This window comes from Lepisma saccharinum, chromosome 15, assembly GCF_977018435.1.
Source record: "Lepisma saccharinum chromosome 15, izLepSacc3.1, whole genome shotgun sequence".
NCBI classification, from domain to species: domain Eukaryota; kingdom Metazoa; phylum Arthropoda; class Insecta; order Zygentoma; family Lepismatidae; genus Lepisma; species Lepisma saccharinum.
Window position 1 is genome coordinate 21912052 of NC_139243.1, and position 18575 is coordinate 21930626.

Here is an 18575-nt window from a genome sequence, read left to right on the forward strand (position 1 = left end):
TATTATTATATAAATGGGGAGACTCGATCGACCAAACGAGTGAATACCAGCACAACTATTTTCCTTTTTTTTTTTTTTTTTAGTTAGTATCTGAAATTCATTTTGATATAAACTTCTGCACATCTCATTCAAGAAAAGGCTTTAATTGTTAGGGGGATTTTTTTTTTCATAAAGTGTGTTGTGTGACCTCTCACCTACAACTGTAATTATTAGAATTTTGAAAAGTGTGGAACCTTTCGTTCTTTAGATTAAATGGTAGAGTATAACCATGTTCCTGTATTTTTCACTCAATGTTTTCAATCCAATGCATTTTTACTTTGATTATTCTGTTTGAATACTAACTAAATTAACTTTTTTTCTGTTCTTAACAATAAGAGTAACGAATTTTCAGCTTTCTTGTATCTTTAAATGAACGATGTCAATTTCCAAGGGTGGTTTCGCTGACCCGTTCGACCCCCCTTCCTCTCCCGATGCCCATGCATCTGTATTCCATATAATGAAAAATTTTACCTTAAAGCAAGAGACATACCATGTAGAAATTTAATTGAGAAGTACAGACGCAACCAGGACTGGAACCCAGCTCTCTGGCATACCAAGCCAGCCCTGATTACACTTGATTTTTCACTTCTGTGTGGAAAACGCAGGTGAAACCAGCGATGGCTCAGTTGGTAGAGCAATTGCTTCGTAATCAAGACGCAGGTTCCAGTGCTGGTCATGCCTGCAATTTCTGAATGAGTTTCTATGAAGAATGTGATTTTTAAAATTTCCGTTAATGCTTCTAATAGTGGCTATGACTAAGCCTATTTTTCTGTTACAATAATGTGTCCACACACAAATTTTCATAAAATAGTGTAGGAATTTTTGAAAAATTCAATTTTTAGAGTTTGTAACATCAGCATGGGTCACAAGCAGTGGCGAAGGGTGACATTTGTACGTAGTCATCGCAAGATTTGCCAAACGTCAGGGTCGATCTTTGAACAGAGAGGGGGGCGGGGCACAATATTTCTCTGGGATAAACGCCAAGGTCACTGCCAATTCAATGTAAAAGCTCATACCACAGACCTTACAACTACAAAAGAGACATAATTCTATCCCATACAACGAGAATTATTAAATATGATGGAAACTGAAATGCAAATACCTCAATTGTCGCTTTTAAAGGTAAGAATAACCTTTATGGTTCTCCGCCAATTGTTGTTTTGATAATGAAAAGCAGATTCATATCGTTCAATGTGTGCTTTTCCTCTTAACAAGTGGAAATAGCAGAGATTCGAGACTTCAAGGGGTGTGCCCAGGATTTTCAAAGGGGAGGTGGGTTACAGGTACTTTTTTGTAGTCATTCCTGAAGTCCTCATTTTGCCATATTTTGCTACTTTTTCTTTCTTCTTTTTTTTTTCAAAGAATATTGAGCCTAAGCAGAAGTATGATCCTCACCATCCTCCTTGAGCACGCCACTGGACACTCGGAAGAATCTTGATGACTCCAGACAAACCCTGCTGTGGCTGTAAACATGTAGATGGGGCCTGAAAAAAGGGCCTCTTATGACCCAGACCTTCAAGAGTGGGGGAAAGTACTGGTCGTTGGACCTGTCTGTCTGTTCGGAAGCATTCGGCTGTTCTCGGCACCGGCAGAGACCAGAGAGATTCGCACCATTCTGTGATGAGCTGGGCCGACGAACACCATTGCCTTCAATAGGAAATTTGGCGGGAGGGTTCGGCGCGAGGGGTAGTACTGGGACTTCATTTCGATGTGCTAAGTTTAGCGAATCTCTTGCGTATTTCGAGCTGTTTCATGCTGTCGCTTGGCTTATTTCACACAAATATGCAAGTATTCTGATTTATTATTTTTACTGCTTCTCAAAAATATATAAAATGCAATAATTTATTATCTTGCTTGGTCATCGCCGCATATCCAGATGACCGGACGCCTCGCCTCTGGTCACAAGGATGTAATACGCATGTTACAATCATCAGTGATTATCTCTTTTGACTTCAAGTATGTCAGATCCAACAGAGGACCTCAAATATTCAGTTTTTACAAGAACATTTTACAGACATAAGATTGGGACTGTAAAACGTGCTACAGATAGTTTTCTTGAAAGAAAAAAGCGGTAACCTAGCTCTGTAGATACACTAGATCTCTAGTGTTGCTAATACATGTGCATAGCTACGTTTTTGTATGTGTTTCATGTACATGGGTGATTCTACAATTAGGGAACAGTTTTGACTTAGAAAAAAAATTGAAGATCGAAAATTTAGAATTATTTTGCTTCTTGATACTATTTGGTCTAGGAATTAATTTGTGCGGTTGTTACGCACACATTGGAATTAATTCGTGCGGTTGTTACGCACACATTGAAGCCGTAGTTCAAACACAAAATACATAAATACCTTAAGAAAAATATTGTCCATCGCGAGCCACCACTTTCGCCCATCTGTCAGGCAAGTTACGGATTCCGTGGCGAAAGAAGTCCTCATCCTTTGAAGCGATCCAGTCAGAGACCCATTTTTCCACATCTTCTGAAGAAGTGAACCGCTGTCCAATCAAATCGTTATTCATGCAATCGAACAAGTAGTAGTCACGTCTGGTGAATACGGCAGGTGGGGTAAAACTTCCCATCCGACATTTTCTAAATAGGTTTTGACCAGTTTTGCGACATGTGGGCGAGCGTTATCATGTTGAAAAATAAGTTTATCGTGTCTGTTCTCCCATTCTGGTCGTTTCCTGGCCAGAGCTTGCTTCAAACGCATTAATTGTCGTCGATAACGTTCTCCATTAATAGTTTCACCCGGTTGCAGCAGCTCATAGTACCACACCTTTCATATCCCACCATATGCACAGCATAACCTTTGCACAGTGAATATCTCGTTTCGGTTGTGATGGACCTGGTTCACCTGGCTTCACCCAGGCCTTTTTTCATTTCGGGTTCTCGTAATGGATCCACTTCTCATCGCCAGTAACAATGCGATGCAAAAACCCCTTTCTTTTCTGTCTTTGAAGCAGCAATTCGCAAATGGTTTTTCGTCTTTCAACGTCTCTGTCTTTCAATTCATGTGGAACCTAATGTGACATCTTTTGAATCATTCCCATGGCTTTGAGGCATTTGGAAACTGTTGTTTGATCAACGCCTAATGCTTCTGCAAGTTCTTCCTGCGTTTGACACGAATCCTGATCGAGCAATGCTCTTAATTCTTCGTCTTCAAATTTTTTTGGCTGTCCAGGTCGCTCTTGGTCTTCCAGGCCGAAATCACCACTTCTGACACGTTTGCTCAGCTAGCGCATGGTCACCATACACTTCCACCAAAATACGATGACTTTCGGTAGCACTTTTCTGCATGTTAAAGTAATGAAGCAGAACACCCTGCAAAAACACTTTATCTGGCACGAACTGCACCATGTTCAGTTGACTACAAAATGCTGTTGTTGACGCGTCAATCAACTGCCCTATACTACGAACGATGCACGCTGACAGGAGTTTTCAGCGCATGTGTGGATACACGGAACTGTGGGACGATACGCTTGTTATGCCATCTCTTGTCCAGGTGCACGAATTAATTCCTAGACCAAATATATGTGTAATATTTTGATGCTATATAAGCAGCAAAACTGAATTTTCACTAATCATGTTTTATTTAATTATTGAAAATTTCATACTTCATGCTAGTGGCATTTTGTCCATGCTAATGACAAACCAGACATATTTGATTTTTCTATTTAGTATATTGGGCTTCTGATTTCAAATCATTCAACAAGTAAATTCTAATTTTATTATCAGTCACCTGAATTATACTCAGTCCATACTAATGACAACAAATTTATCCACTGACCTTGGTTTCAGAAGAAAGTATTTGTGATCCAATCAGTCAAACAAGATTCCTCCAAAGTACGAGGGTCGTTCAAGTCAATCGGGGACTTTTTTTTTTTTAAGAAATAGAAGAACAAATTTGAAAGTGTGGTAACTGGATTTATTTTTCCACATAACCTCCTGCTACAGTTATACACTTATCCCAGCGTTTAACTAACGCCTGGAATGATTCGGCATAGAAAGATTTATCATTACGGCGGAACCATTGTAGGATAGCATTCTTCACTTCATCGTCAGTGTTGAAATCTTTTCCTGCAAGGAATTCCTTCAGGGGTCGAAACAGGTGAAATTCACTTGGCTCTAAGTCAGGACTATAGGGGGTGGGAGTGGTAATATTCCCCAGCCGATTTCCTGGAATGTGCGTTGAGCGGTATGCGGTCATGCATTGTCTTGCAAAAAGAGAACACCCTTTGTGATGAAACCCGGACGTTTCTTTCGTAAACTCTTATGCACATCACGCAGAACACAGCAGTAATACTCACTGTTGATCGTGACACCTTGGGGTAAAAAATCAACGTGAATAATCCCCTGTTTATCCTAAAAGGCACATTCCACGCGCTATATGTTCCCAGGAATGACTGCCATGGGCTGTGATCCACCACGACCGGGATCGTCAGTAATAGAGATACGGCCATCTTTGAAGCGCTTACACCATTCAAATGTCTTACTGCGACAGAGTGTCTCATGATCGTACTGAACCTGAAGTCTTCTGTAAATTTCAGCAGCTTTCCTGTCCTCGTTCACTAAAAACTTCATCACAACACGCTGTTCCATGTAGACGTTCACACTGTTGTCCCCCATCTTGAATAACGGTCTATGCAGAAGCGTGGGATATGAGCGCCGCCTACCAGTAACAGCACACAGTTGCCAGTTCCTACTGCATACAAAACCTCCAGCCTAGGCATCTATTTAAACCTGAAAAAAAAAAAAATTCCCCGATTGACTTGAATGCCCCTCGTACATGGTCACTCACTGCATCTTGAAATAATGTTGCCATTTGTACTATTACTCTATAGAAAATCAAATTAAAATTTGGTCATGCTGATGTCATAAGATCTAGGGGGGAAATGTTTATCAGCTTCCCCATTGTATTGTTCATTGCTTTTCCTTTTAATGGTATTATGAATTAACATTACTTATTTTATACCAAAAATATTTGTACTTTATAAAAATGGGAAAAATTGCACTTAAACTTTAATACGCCATGCTAATGACAAATTGCATGGATATAATTTTTTGCCCTTATTTTTGAACACTTTTTATTATAATTGGTGGGACATAAAAGATTGTATGCCTAGATTATGGGATTTTTTTTGTAATTACTCCACAAGCTTAGTAACTATTGTCACAGGACCTAGGACTTTAAATTGTGCCCATAATCGTAGAATCAGCTATATGCTGTTACCAAAGATTATTAGTATCCAAAATCCATTTAGAATCACTAAGGATGAAGATGGTGATTTGTGATGGCTGTGATTTATTTTGAAAAAAACATTTTTACTAAGCACAAATATTTTATCTTCCTTCTCGTTGTTGATGTCAAAATTGTTTGAGAATTAGATTTCTATTTTTCTATTCAAGTTTATTCCAAATGGTTCCTCATCAGAGAGTTGTTACTATCTCTTGTTACCTGAAAAGAAATTTCTGTTAAGGGCCTTGGGCCTATCTCCCAACTGCCAGTCTCCCTCCCACAATCCTACCTAAAGGGGTGGAATTCTTCAGCCAGCAGTGGGATGATGTAGGGTCAGCAGATCGAACCCCCAGTCGTTATAGGAGATATCAGTCACCAAATTATGCTACTCACTCGTAGCTCCCGAATTCCCTCATGATGGTGGGTTGTCATCAGTCCTATACACAGACTGAACGTAGGTGGACTCGAACCATGCCATCCCGCAGTCGGAGCCCAAAGCACAGCACCTCAGACCGCAGTGCCATGGAGGAATATTATATGTTTGGCTTAATTTCTTTAGACCATCAAGCTGACATGATGTACATACTGTATATCCAATTCCAATTATCTAAGCATATAGCAGATTTAAAGTAAACTTGGTATTGCACAGAGGGATGATGTACAGCACATTCCAAAATGACCTTTGGGGGTTACAGATCTTGATGAATCCAGTGAATGAAAGAAGAATTCAAACCATTTTTTCATGTGTTCAGTGCTGTAGTCCCGAAATTTTTACATAGTATACACCAAGCTCCGTCGACTGATAGTTTCCCCTGCTCTTGAAGGTCAGATCATAACGCAGCTTTTTTCAGCCCCCGTGTTTACAACCCCAGCAGGGTTTCTGTGACGTCATCAGGATAAAACTTCTCCGAGTGTCTGGTATTTCCAGCATTGTAAAGCACGCAACACTCTTGTTTTTAAGGGGTAAAACACATATTGAAGAGCATGGCAACACAACTTACATAGAGTACACAATTGTAATTGTGCATAGAAAAAAATTAAGTAAACCAAAGCATAAGTTTTCCCACGGTTTATGCTGGAAAAACTGTAAAAAGAGCAGCTCTGGAACCAGTGTGTTTTCTTCATGGTATTTCTCCTTTTCATTTTTTGAATCCTGCCGTTCAGATATCGAATTCGGAAAAAGATGTTCTTGCTTTGCAAACAGTGGCGGCGATTAGGAGGAGACGTGGGGAGGAGATCCCCCCAGTTTTTACAATACTGTTGATTTGTGTTTAGGATTGTTTCGTTTTCTAATGAACAAACAAATGACAAAAATGGTGAAGATTTTTGTTTTTGAGGTTATACAGGCACACTTACTTAGGGCAGAAACAGAACCTTCTTCCTAACACATCTTGCTTTCACACTACGGATAGCCAAAAATATCCGAATTCAACAAAATTTAAAATCTCAATTTGAATTTCTGAATTTCGGAGAGGTAAATATAAGTTTTCGATTTTTGAGGTAGAATTTATTAACAAAGCTGTTAATGTGCTGTATTTTAAGTTTTGTCTCCCTCATTTCACAATCATATACTCCGTAGTAAAAAAAATATGATTTGGCCATCCCTACTTCACACGTCTTGCAAGAATGCTGTTATCATCACATCCAGTTACACTGCTCACGTGTAACTGGAATTATCACAGTAACATGGAAGAACAGCCCCTTTCTTTAGCCTCCTCTTTGGTGTAATCCTAGTAATCACGTTCCTAACATTCCGGTAAAAAATATTAGTAACCTGAAATGTTGTCTTTTCGATAGCCTTTGCTCTGCCAATTTTTCGGAAATTTTCATTGGATGGAAATATATGGTAAAAAATATTAGTATTTTTCGTTTTCTTGAGATAGTGAGGCATTGTCATCATTCGGACACTATAATATGAATAGCATTAAAAAAGTAACTGGAAATACATGAATACAAGAGCAAGGAAAGAACACAGAAACATGTTTTCCTTGCTAAAACTAATGGATACCAAACTTTCTCCAGCGATCTTTCATCCCTATGACGTAACAGTTTTAGAACCGCCTAAACTTGCCAAAAAGGGTTCTTATGACCAGACCTTCTGAGGCAAGCAGCAAACAATGTCGACGGACCTTGGTATACACCAAGTTTCATGAAACTTTACGCAGGGCCCATTTTCCATTGACTTTCGATTAAATATATGGCTGATATCATTTAACTTCTAGAAAACATGTCGATTGATTTGGTTTATTTTGCTTTGCTTCTTTTGTCACTTTTGGCTAACCACAAAGATGAGGATGAGTGATTATATGATGAAGAGGCATTTACAGAGAACACCAATGCCTAGGCTGGGATTCGAACCTGGGACTCCTGGTGTCCTAGCATGCTGTGCTAACCACTCCACCACCGAGACTAGCTAGAAAACATGTCATTGTAGACTGGTAGAATAGTGATGATGCAGATAATGTATTCATACTTGGCATAATCGAAGTTTAGTGAATGTATTCTTGAAACAAAAAAAATTATGGATCAAGTATTTTAATGATTGCATTTAAGCATAAAAGGTTTACGCTATTGAGTAGGGTTAACCAAAGGGTACACAGTGTATACTGTCGTATAACCTCGACTACAGCCCTGCATGTGTTGAGTTGTAGAGCATATTATTGCCAAAATGCTGCATTGGAATTTCACATTTCTTTAATCACTGTTTAACATGCATTTTGTGCAAAGTTCAAAAATTACCCACATGGTCACAAATCCATGCGTGCATGGTGCAAACAGTTTACAGAGACAGCTTGCCTATGCAAGAGAAAACAACTTGTCACCTGCCGATCTCGGAGGAATACAGCAAACGTTTGTGGGCATGTTTTGTGTGCAACCTACGGAAATCCACCTGAACTGGCAATGCCCAAAACAACAGCGTAGAAGGTTCTCCATAAGGATTTATTTTTCAAACCATGCTGTCTTCATTATCTGTAACAACCATCACACATGGCTTGAGTTTTGTTTACAAATTCAAGACATAATTCTGGAGGACGAATGTTTTCTAGAGAAGGTAGGGTTCAACAGGTACGCTGATCCTTCCATACAGTGGAAAGGTAAATCACTATAGTGTTAAGGGGTGTAAGGGGTGACCTTCCACGTAGTACACCCAAATGTCAACCTCACTTCCACATTAGTACACCCTGGACTGAAGACTAACAAGGCTCTGGCAACTGGCCCTATGGCCAGTATAATTTTGTTTGTATTGTCCTGTTCTTTTGTCCTTATGTGTGCTGAGTGTTCTTTGCAGCCTCAGCTTTTAATGAAAGTCAGAACATTTTAATATTTTATGATTTTAATTAAGCAACGTTAGAGTTGTTATGTGTAAAGATAAGGGGCTGGACCCCGTATAGTGTGACGGATGCAAAATAGCCTTAGTGCTGACACACCCAAAATTTTAAAATCAATTCAAATCAAATCAACTATAGTGTTAAGATCTGGGTAATGGAAAACATGGAACATGAGAGTGATTCTCCAAAGATGAATGTGTTCTGTGCCATCTCTTGTGAAAACTTGTAGGAACCAGTGGAGAAAACAGGAAGGAGGGGTGGTCCTTTTTCAAGACACCCAAGACACCTCACTTCCACATATTACACGCTGGACTGCATTTTGCAGACTAACGAGGCTCAGAACCTTTAGTTCCAGAACCTAACTTGACTGTTAAAAGACTAAAGAATAACAAAGCACCTGGCATTGATTTAATACCAGCTGAGTTAACTAAATATAGTGGAAATTCGTTAATATGTCAAATTCATAAATTAATTTGTTTAATATGGAATAAAGAAGAAATCCCTCAACAATGGAAAGAATCAATCATTGTTCCTGTGTTTAAAAAAGGTGATAAAATGAACTGCAATAATTACCGTGGAATTTCTCTACTCTCAACATCATATAAAATATTATCTAACATTCTTTTAACAAGACATATGCTAATGAAATTATAGGTGATTATCAATCTGGAGTTAAACGTAACAGATCAACAACAATTTTTCACATCAGACAGACACTTGAGAAAAAGTGGGAATATAATCAGAAATGTCCATCAGCTATTCATTGATTTAAACAAAAAAGCATATGATTCGGTTAAAAGAGATAAATTATATAATATATTAGTTGAGTTTGGAATACCTAAGAAGCTTGTTAATATGATGAAAGTATGCAACAGTGGAACAGAAAATAAGGTGGTAATGTGTCTGACAACTTTACAATTCATGATGGGTTAAAACAAGGAGATGCATTATCTCCATTGCTCTTTAATTTTGCCTTAGAATAAGCTGTTAGGAAGGTAAAAGAAACTAAAGAAGGACTAAAATTAAATGGTGTGACTCAGTTGTTAGCATATGCAGATGATGTAGACTTGCTAGGGTATGATGTAAATACAATTTAGAATAATTCTAAAGTATTCTTCAAAGCAGCTCAAGAGATAGGTTTGGAAGTTAGCAAAGAGAAAACTAAATATATGCTTACAGGCCGAAACCAAATGTTAGGTAATAATCAAAATCTAATTATTGATAACTCGTTTGAACCAGTTCCCAAATTCAAGTACTTATTAGTAATACTAAAAAATTAAAATTACATTCAAGAGGAAATAAAATGCAGGCTTAATTCAGGAAATGCATGTTACTTTTCACTTCATAAACTTTTATCTTCTCATATAATATCTAAGAAACTAAAAGTGCAAAACAGTAAATTTTGCCTGTAGTATTATATGGATACGAAACTTGGTTCCTTACATGGAAAGAGGAACATAAATGAAGAGTATTTGAATATAAAATCCTTAGGAAAATATTTGGACCTAAAAGGGATGAGGAGACAGGTGAGTGGAGAAAGTTACATAATTTGTATTCATGTCCAGATATTATTGGAATGATAAAATGAAGACAGGTGGGCATGCCATGTGGCACGAATGGGAGAGGAAAGAAGTGTTTACTGGTTTCTTGGGAGACCTGATGGTAAGAGACCAGTGGGAAGGCCAAGACAAAGATGGAGAGAGAACATTGAGATTGACCTAAAGGAAATTGGTAGGGATGGAAAAGAGTGTATAGATGTCGCTCAGGATAGGGACAGAAGGAAGGCCTGTGTTGCTGCAGCCATACACCTTCTGGTTTAAGAAGGCTAGAGAGTTGTTAATGATGCTCTGGCATGTGGACCCATGGCCGGTATAATCCTTTATGGGATCTGTGTTGTGTATGCTCCATTTGTGTCTGTAATTGTCCTTTCTTGTCACCATCCATCCTCATCTTCGGAATCGGTGGCGTGCTCAGAATTTTCGAAAGGGGTGGGTTACGTACACTTTTTGTGGTAGTCAGCTTTCATTTTGCCATCTTTTCCAACCTTTGACGTTCTTTTTTTTAGGAATACTGGGCTAAAGAAGGGGGTTATAACCCCCACCAACCCCCCCTTGGGCAAGTCTCTGTTCGGAATGAGCCATAAGTGACAGAAAAGCAAAGTAAAATAAATCAAATCAATCAGTAACAAGAATGATGTATCTTGACATGTCACAACTGTGGCTTGTTTCTCGGTTACAAGACAAGCTGGATTTAATTTGTCAACGAAACGGGTACCTCGCTTGTTTCCACCATGAAGTTTATCACTACCTGAACATATCTGACACTGTGGCACCCAAGATCACCGGACCTTACACTCTGTGACTTCTTTTTGTGGGGTTACACCAAAGACACGGATCCTATCACAGAACTACAGAAGCATAACATCGTATCAGAGTATTGACAGACCCATGATACGATTCTTCCTAATTGCAGTAATCTTCCTGATTTTCGACAATGCACTTTTCTGCCATAATAGTAATTATTAGTATTCATATATTATATATAATATAAATATATGATCCTTTCATACTAAAATATTTACAACTTTAGGAAATATAAACCAACCTGGCTGATGTGGGATAATAATAGTAAGCTGTAATAATTACTGATCATACGAACAATGGAACTCGTGTGGCAATAAGCAGACTATAGTATGGATGTGTGCACACATTGGTAGAGCAACATTTATGGAGAAGATTAAAGATATCAGTGCAAAAACTGGGAATATTTCCGGACCAAAGCCGTATTTAAAATGGCATTTCGGTGTTAAAATGGTAAATATAACCGAATATTTGATTTAGAAACTATACTTATTACACAAAATAAACATTTTCCTTCCAATAGTTCATTTATGTAGCTTTCTGTGTATTAAGTTTATTCCTGTGTAAAGGAGTTCATTTTTGCTTCTGAAATATTTACAGCAGAATTAATCTCTTTTTTGTGGTTTGCATAGTTCATAGGATAATTCAGACTTTAGAAAGTGACGCATCAGTAAATAAACTTTAAATTTCGTGTTTAAGAGTTCATGACACACTTTGAATTTCATCATATCCTGACAAAGCATGGAAGGAAAATGCACCTTGCATCTTTCAAAAGCATGAAAAGTGAACATTACAGTGGGTTATTTCACATTTCGTGTTTCCGTCAAAAATGAAACATGCATCATTTCCTTGTTCAGCACTTGTTTCACCAAGGCAACTTAGGCAGTTTACTTGCAACAAACGTTTATAACCCTGCTTATCATATTGAAATGTATTGTGTATACATAGTGTTTTGAAAGTTTTTTTTTTTAACCTTCTACTTTGTTTTTGCATATTTTCCAATCTCTCCATGGGGCTTGGGGGGGTGGCTCGAGCCCCCCCCCAATGTTAACGATGTGGGGCAGAGCACCCCCAAATAATTTTGCATAAGAGGATCTAATGTATTATTTTGCTTCTCTTGTAAAGTTTACTCTGAATTGTGCCACATGAACTTAACTTTAAATACACATTTGAAATGTTCTAGACCATCAATTTTGGGGGGCTGAGACCGCTAAACCATCAACTTTGGGAGGGGGGAGGCTATGGCCAGAGACAGCAAAACACATGAGTTATTACTATATACTAAGTATGTAATTATGAGTATTGTTAAAATTTTTACTAAAAAGAGTTTCAAAAGACGATGTGCATGAACTAGGGTAGTGGATGGTTGAGAGATCATTGATATATTAGGGAGATCTGTTTTGTGCTCCGTGGTAGCAGTTATTATAAGTCTGGAATATTTTGCTATTATGGTTGACGAAACTTGTGACATATCCATCCGTGGACAATTAATATTCGAACTGTGAATAATTTTTTTTATATTTTTGAGGAATTCATGGGCTTTTATGAGATTTCGAACACTAAGGCCAAAACTTAAAAAAGGGAGAGAGTGAGTCATTCATTAATTTATTTCAGTGATCAGAGCCCCCCCCCCAACAATTTTGAGAAGTCGGCGCCCCTGCCCTTGGCAATGTAGGTGAAAAGCCCAGGAACATTGGGCTGTTAATGGATTATTTTGGACTTTTTTTTCTGTTTTATGCCTGGGCATAAGAGTATGTTCTTACACCACCCAATATACGAAGGTATTTTATGTGTGCATGCTGTGTTTAAACTTTAATATTATTAAACTTTTTGTTCAGACACAAAATGAAAATACGATTTCTATAAAGACTTTTTTTATTATATCTACATCTGAATCTAACACATTTGAGGTCAACACACCACACCAACAATCCAAAAAAATAATTATAAGTAGAAAAATGTAACATAGATGATCTAAATGATTAGACATTTAAGATTTTTCTTACTTGGTTAGCAACTTAATTATTTCTCCTAAGAAACATTGATTTCATTTGTATTTTGTTCATACCTAATGCATTTTTGAAATAGAGCTTTGCTTATGACAATTACGAAAAATAAAAGAAAGTAGTAAGGATGAAATGTAATGTAATTTGATACCTCCGTTACTACAGTGAAGGATAATCCAGATCTGTTGCATTTTAGGCATTGTTACTTTGAGTAAAGGACTTGAAACAATGACAAATATTTTAATTGACAACTCAATATGAAACCATTATTGTTCATTTCTCTATTGTTTGTGTACTTAAGTTGATTGGCTCTGGGATACACTCACTCTTTGATGCAAAATTAAAAATATTTGATTTTCTGAATCGGGAACATAGGGAAACTTTAGCTAGTTGACACAAAACTAGCATGCACTTATAGTAGTAATACATAAGCAGATATAGGATCGACACACATGCATAATGGATAGCCATTCACACTTATTATGCAGTTTTGCAGATCAAAACCTACATATTCCTGATGCAGTAGTTGAATGTAGTAAAAAAATAACAGCAAAGAAAAAGGTAAAGAGATAATTGTCGACAGAATAGCAGTGAGTGTTACAAAATATCTAACCACTGAAAATTCTAACTTATTGTACTTTCATCTTGTAACCATGACTCAGAAACCACTTCTGAATCACATCAAAGCCATTAGGTTCAGAAATAACACCGCACTCTCTCCTTTCTGGAAGACACAAATGTCGGATGAAGTCCTTGAACACGGAACACACAACCATTTCTATCTGGGTGGCATATAATACGGAGACATTCCTTGAGATCCATATGGGTAGAAGCTCTGAGACGCGGTGAAGTTCGGCGAGGTGAATGCTTGAGACGGAACTGGTCCTTGGAGCAGTTCCTGACCGAAGTTCGGTCGCAGTAAGTTTGCCGGAGAGCCGACGTTGCCAAAACTTGGATTTACCGCCTCTTCTCTCATCGACAGTGGCGCTCCTGTTGCTGGGTTGTAAAAGCTGGAGCCGAGCGAGGATGTGGAGCTTCGGAACGGTTGTCGAGACAGTCCTGGTAGGTTCGGATCGTCCCTGTAACCAACGGTGACAGTTGCCTCACCTGGTGTTGGAAACTGGTACTGTGCATGAGAGCTGAAATAAAAAAAAAACAGTAGTTTCTTAATAAGAACTATGTAAAAAAGGGGTGTATAGTATTAAAATTTCACACATAAGACAGAATCAGGAGATACTGATCAGTTATTATTTCAGGTAGTAATGTGCAAATGCTGTTATTTGATGTGCAGGGGGAATACTTGTTGAGGCTCCAGTTGAATTCATGAATATCAGAGTTACCATATTTTGTGGAGTGAAAAAGAGGACATTTTCTTTTTAATTTTGAGCAAAAAATTAACTGAACATGGACATGTTTGCTTATGTCTTATTACAACTTGGAAGTAAGTCATCTTTACAGTTCGATAAAAATTCTCACAGAAAGATCTAAAACAGCATCATTTGAAGACAGTTTCCAATAACTAAGTTTTTCGCTCAATCATGTTTATTATGTTATTATGTGAACCTATTTACCATGTTATTTCAGTACCTGGAAAAAAAATCATTATAGCATAGGTACAGAAATGAAATGCCCGAGTCTCCTCAGCTGCACGAAACTCATTGCTTGATCCAGGTTTTTCGTCCTGTGTATACGACCGGTGGCAACCCACCATCGTGAGGAAATTGAGGAGCTACGAGTGAGTAGTGTAACCCAGTCACGGATATCTCATATAACGGCTGAGGATTCGACATGCTGACCCCACGTCGCCCCATTACGGGTTGAAGAACTCCATACCTCTAGGTAGGATTGTGGGAGGGAGACTGGCAGTCGGGAAATATTATGGGCTGTAGAGCCACAGGTTGTTATTATTATCACGAACTTATTTTTCCACAAACATTTTTCCTGTGTTTCACAGTTTCCACATGGGCTTCTACATCTAATGACCTTTTGTTCATCATTGAAACATAGGTACCAACACTGCAAACAGTACATGTTCATGTTCAAATTCATTACAAATTCTTTATTTGTAACTTCCCCACCCCTGTTGCAGCCTCTCGTTTGACAAATATCTGTGACTTTTAACATCATCATCCACATTTCTTCCACAGCTGCGTCAAATGACAACAGATCCAAAGTTTTGGGAACGAAGGGGAGTTTTATTGCTTCGGCCGGGGTACGGTAGGCACCAGTGGCGGCCAGCAGCAAGTATGATGGGTAGTGCCAACGTGATCAATAAATCGAAGAAGAAAAAAAAAGAACTCCGCAATACCCCCGCCCCCTCCTTAAAGTTGCCCCACTGGCCAAGATGTTTATCCTCGTTTGGTAACGTGGAAAACAGTGTGGGTTTAAGTAATAACACACTAATACGATTCATCTTCACTCACTAACCTATCTTTATACACTACAGGACACTTCACTAAAAACACAATTACAAGAGGAAGGGAAAACAAATCTTCTCACCTTCTCCTCCCCCATGCACACGTATTCCAACTGGATGTTGAAAATATTCTAGACATTTGGTGTAAAAAGAAATTGTCGAAATGCCAAAGAAAACTCGCATCACCATAGGATTTTTTACTTTATATTTTTAAAAAGTCTGGATGGCCCTCTAGGCGCATCTATATATTATCAAAATGTTCATTTAACTTTGGAAAAATACTATGTTCGTTTCTCCAAAAGTTGTCAGAAAAGTAGATAGTACCTTTTTCAAGAATTACTTCCCCAACAGGTCTTACAAATCCGTCGTATTTAGCGACTTATCTCTGAAGATGGCAACTGTGTCAACACTGCGAAAGTTCCCTCGCTGTGCCAAAGCGAAAACGGGCACGGTTGGTGTCTTATGGGCTAACCCCATTGGCTAACACCACCCCCTGCCACCTTCTTCCCAGCTCATGGTGGAATGTTACTCGCTGAGACTTCTCACGTGTTTCAACTTGGTTAGGCCAGCTCTTGGGTGGCGCGGACCGCTGCCTCGCCGAGGGTACGAAACAGCTGGCGATGCAGTGAGGAGGTTGGGGCTGTTCATATCTAGTCTGTGGTTGGGGCGGTCGTCACGTCAGCTTGACCGATTGCAAGATTCGAATCTCCTTGTCTGTAAACTATCAATGTATTAATTTAACAATACTTGGGCTATGTATGCATTTCTTCTGAGGGTAGTGCCATGGCACGGCGGCTCTCCCCCTTGAGCCGCCGCTGGTAGGCACTATGATTGAAGTGAATATTGTACATTTTTACTTGTATGATATAAATACGTGTATCATCGGAAATTGTATGGAGTGTGTATTAAGGGATGATGTCAGTAGCAGTCAATTAACACTTCAATAGATGTTTTAGAAGATATAGAAGAAACTGAAGTATTTGCATGACATTTCTAAATTTTAAGTTTTATAATAATATAATGACCCTCTCCCCCCACACATAATTTACCTTCATTTTATACTGTCAAACTTTTGAAAAATGGACCTGGTTTACAAAGTCTCCCTGATAACCCTTGAGCCTCCCCTGGAGATCAATTCTAGATACAGGTCTGCTGGATGTTACACAGTACCACATTCAAAGAGATGTATGTATATAAGAGTTCAAGTCCAAGATTAAGTGATGGGTGAGATGGTTTGTGTACATTGCAGATATTAGCCTATTGGATGCTATCACATCATCTTGTGAACATATTATGTCTTAGTATCCTTATTTTTTTCAACGGATTTGTAGAAAACCCAGACATTTCTGCTCAGAAAAGAAAATCTGTCCAGACAACCTTATTATTGTTTAAAGTAGGACATGTCGGGAGAGGAGCCAGGAGAACATATTATGGTAACACTGATGAATATAAAATGAAATCATTAATAAACAGTATTTCACTACAAAATATTCATGCTTTTTCTAGGAATTTCATGCTTGTAAATGAGATCATGCTTATAAATAATAACCCATAGTGCAATAGCCGAGATCGGAGATCATCCAACAGTTAACGGGGTGCTATGTGGTCAGCAGGACGAACCACTAGCCGTTGATGTAGATTTCCATGACCGAATTACGCAACTCATTCGTAGCTCCCCAATTTCCTCACGATGCTGGGTGGCCACCAGTCCCATACACAGGACGAAATCTCTGGAGAAAAATTGATATACTTCCCCTGGAATCTTGAACCTGAGAACATCCCGTAGCTGGAGCCCAATATGACACCTTAGACTCAGGCACGGATCTAGAAATATGTTTGGGGGGGGAGGTCCAAACCAAGTGTCTCAGGAATAATAATAATATTAATAATAATAATGTTTATATTAAAGTAATTATAAATCAAATTATACTAATTACAATACATAAATTAATATTATATTATTATCACACGATTAGGGAATAAGACTGTATAAGAATAGAGATATAAGATTGCATATCTGTAGTTAAGATCGGAATAATTTACATAAAAACAAGTGCCCTGGCAAATAAAATTAATGTCAAATAGATGAATAATTGAATATTTATCGAATAATAAAAATGATGTTACATGTAGTTGGAGAAAAGTAAGTTTTTGATTAAAATTTTATGCATATTATTTTGAGGAGTGTACATAAATCATCTTTGTAATGTTATTCAAAGCCGTATGATCCCAATATAATACTTGCCCTCTAAAAAGTTCGGAGGAAATTAATGCAACAAATACTACTATTTTCATTACTTAATTTTAGTACTTGGTGAGTCTTTCGGGGGGATCCGGACCCCTGGAACCCCCCTAAATACGTCCTTCCTGTCCTTCAAAGCCGTATGATCCCAATATAATCCTTCTCTTCCAATAAGTTCAGAGGAAATTGTACAACAAATGCTAAACGAGTATATTTTCATTATTTAATTTTCGTACTTAAAAAGTCTTTCGGGTAGGGTGGAGGGGGGTCCAGACCCCCTAAATACGTCCTTCGTGTCCTTCAAAGCCCTACGATTCCAATATAATCCTTGTCTTACAATAAGTTCAGAGGAAATTATACAACAAAGGCTAAACGAATATATTTTTCATTGTTTAACTTTAGTACTTGATAAATCTTTCGGAGGGTCCGGACCCCCTAAATACGTCCTTGCTTGGACTGCAAGGCTTCGGTGCGGGACATGTAGACGACCTTCAGTATGATATTTTACTCTTTCTTCGTACGTTCAACATTCAAAGCCAGTGAGAAAGGATATATTTATTGTATCCCTATCACATGAAAATTGTGGAAGTTAGGGGAAAAATAACTGCATATTCTTATTTCTGAGAAAACGCACATGTAAAATGATATGCTACATGACCCCCTTCCCATTTGAAAATCTGAATGTAATTCCAAGATGGCGGCTTTCAATATGGCCGCCATGATACAAACTAGCCCCATCTGGAGTGCCCCCACCCCAATTACCCATATCCGAAATTTCATCGCCCTGCGTCAAGTCGTTTTCAAATTAAAAGGGTGGTGCCGGACTTTTGCCACACCCTGTAGTATGGGGTAAAAGTTCATGTAATTATCAAGCATTTCTTGTCTGTCTGAGAGTGTAAGGGAAATGGCAGTAACGTCAGCTCGCTACTGGTGTCCTTAATGAACT

The 18575-nt window shown here is 38.3% G+C and overlaps 1 protein-coding gene across 2 annotated transcripts in view; it reads right to left on the reverse strand.

Annotated features, from left to right (window-relative positions):
* Positions 1 to 12883: 12883 nt before the first annotated feature.
* Positions 12884 to 18575, reverse strand: part of LOC145999421 (transcription factor SOX-10-like) — a 233364-nt gene continuing 227672 nt past the window's right edge. For both annotated transcript variants that reach the window (XM_083136377.1, XM_083136376.1), the window contains one exon: positions 12884 to 14110. In XM_083136377.1, coding sequence (XP_082992503.1) covers positions 13750 to 14110 — 361 coding nt within the window. In that variant the 3' untranslated portion in view covers positions 12884 to 13749. The remainder of the gene's footprint in view (positions 14111 to 18575) is intronic.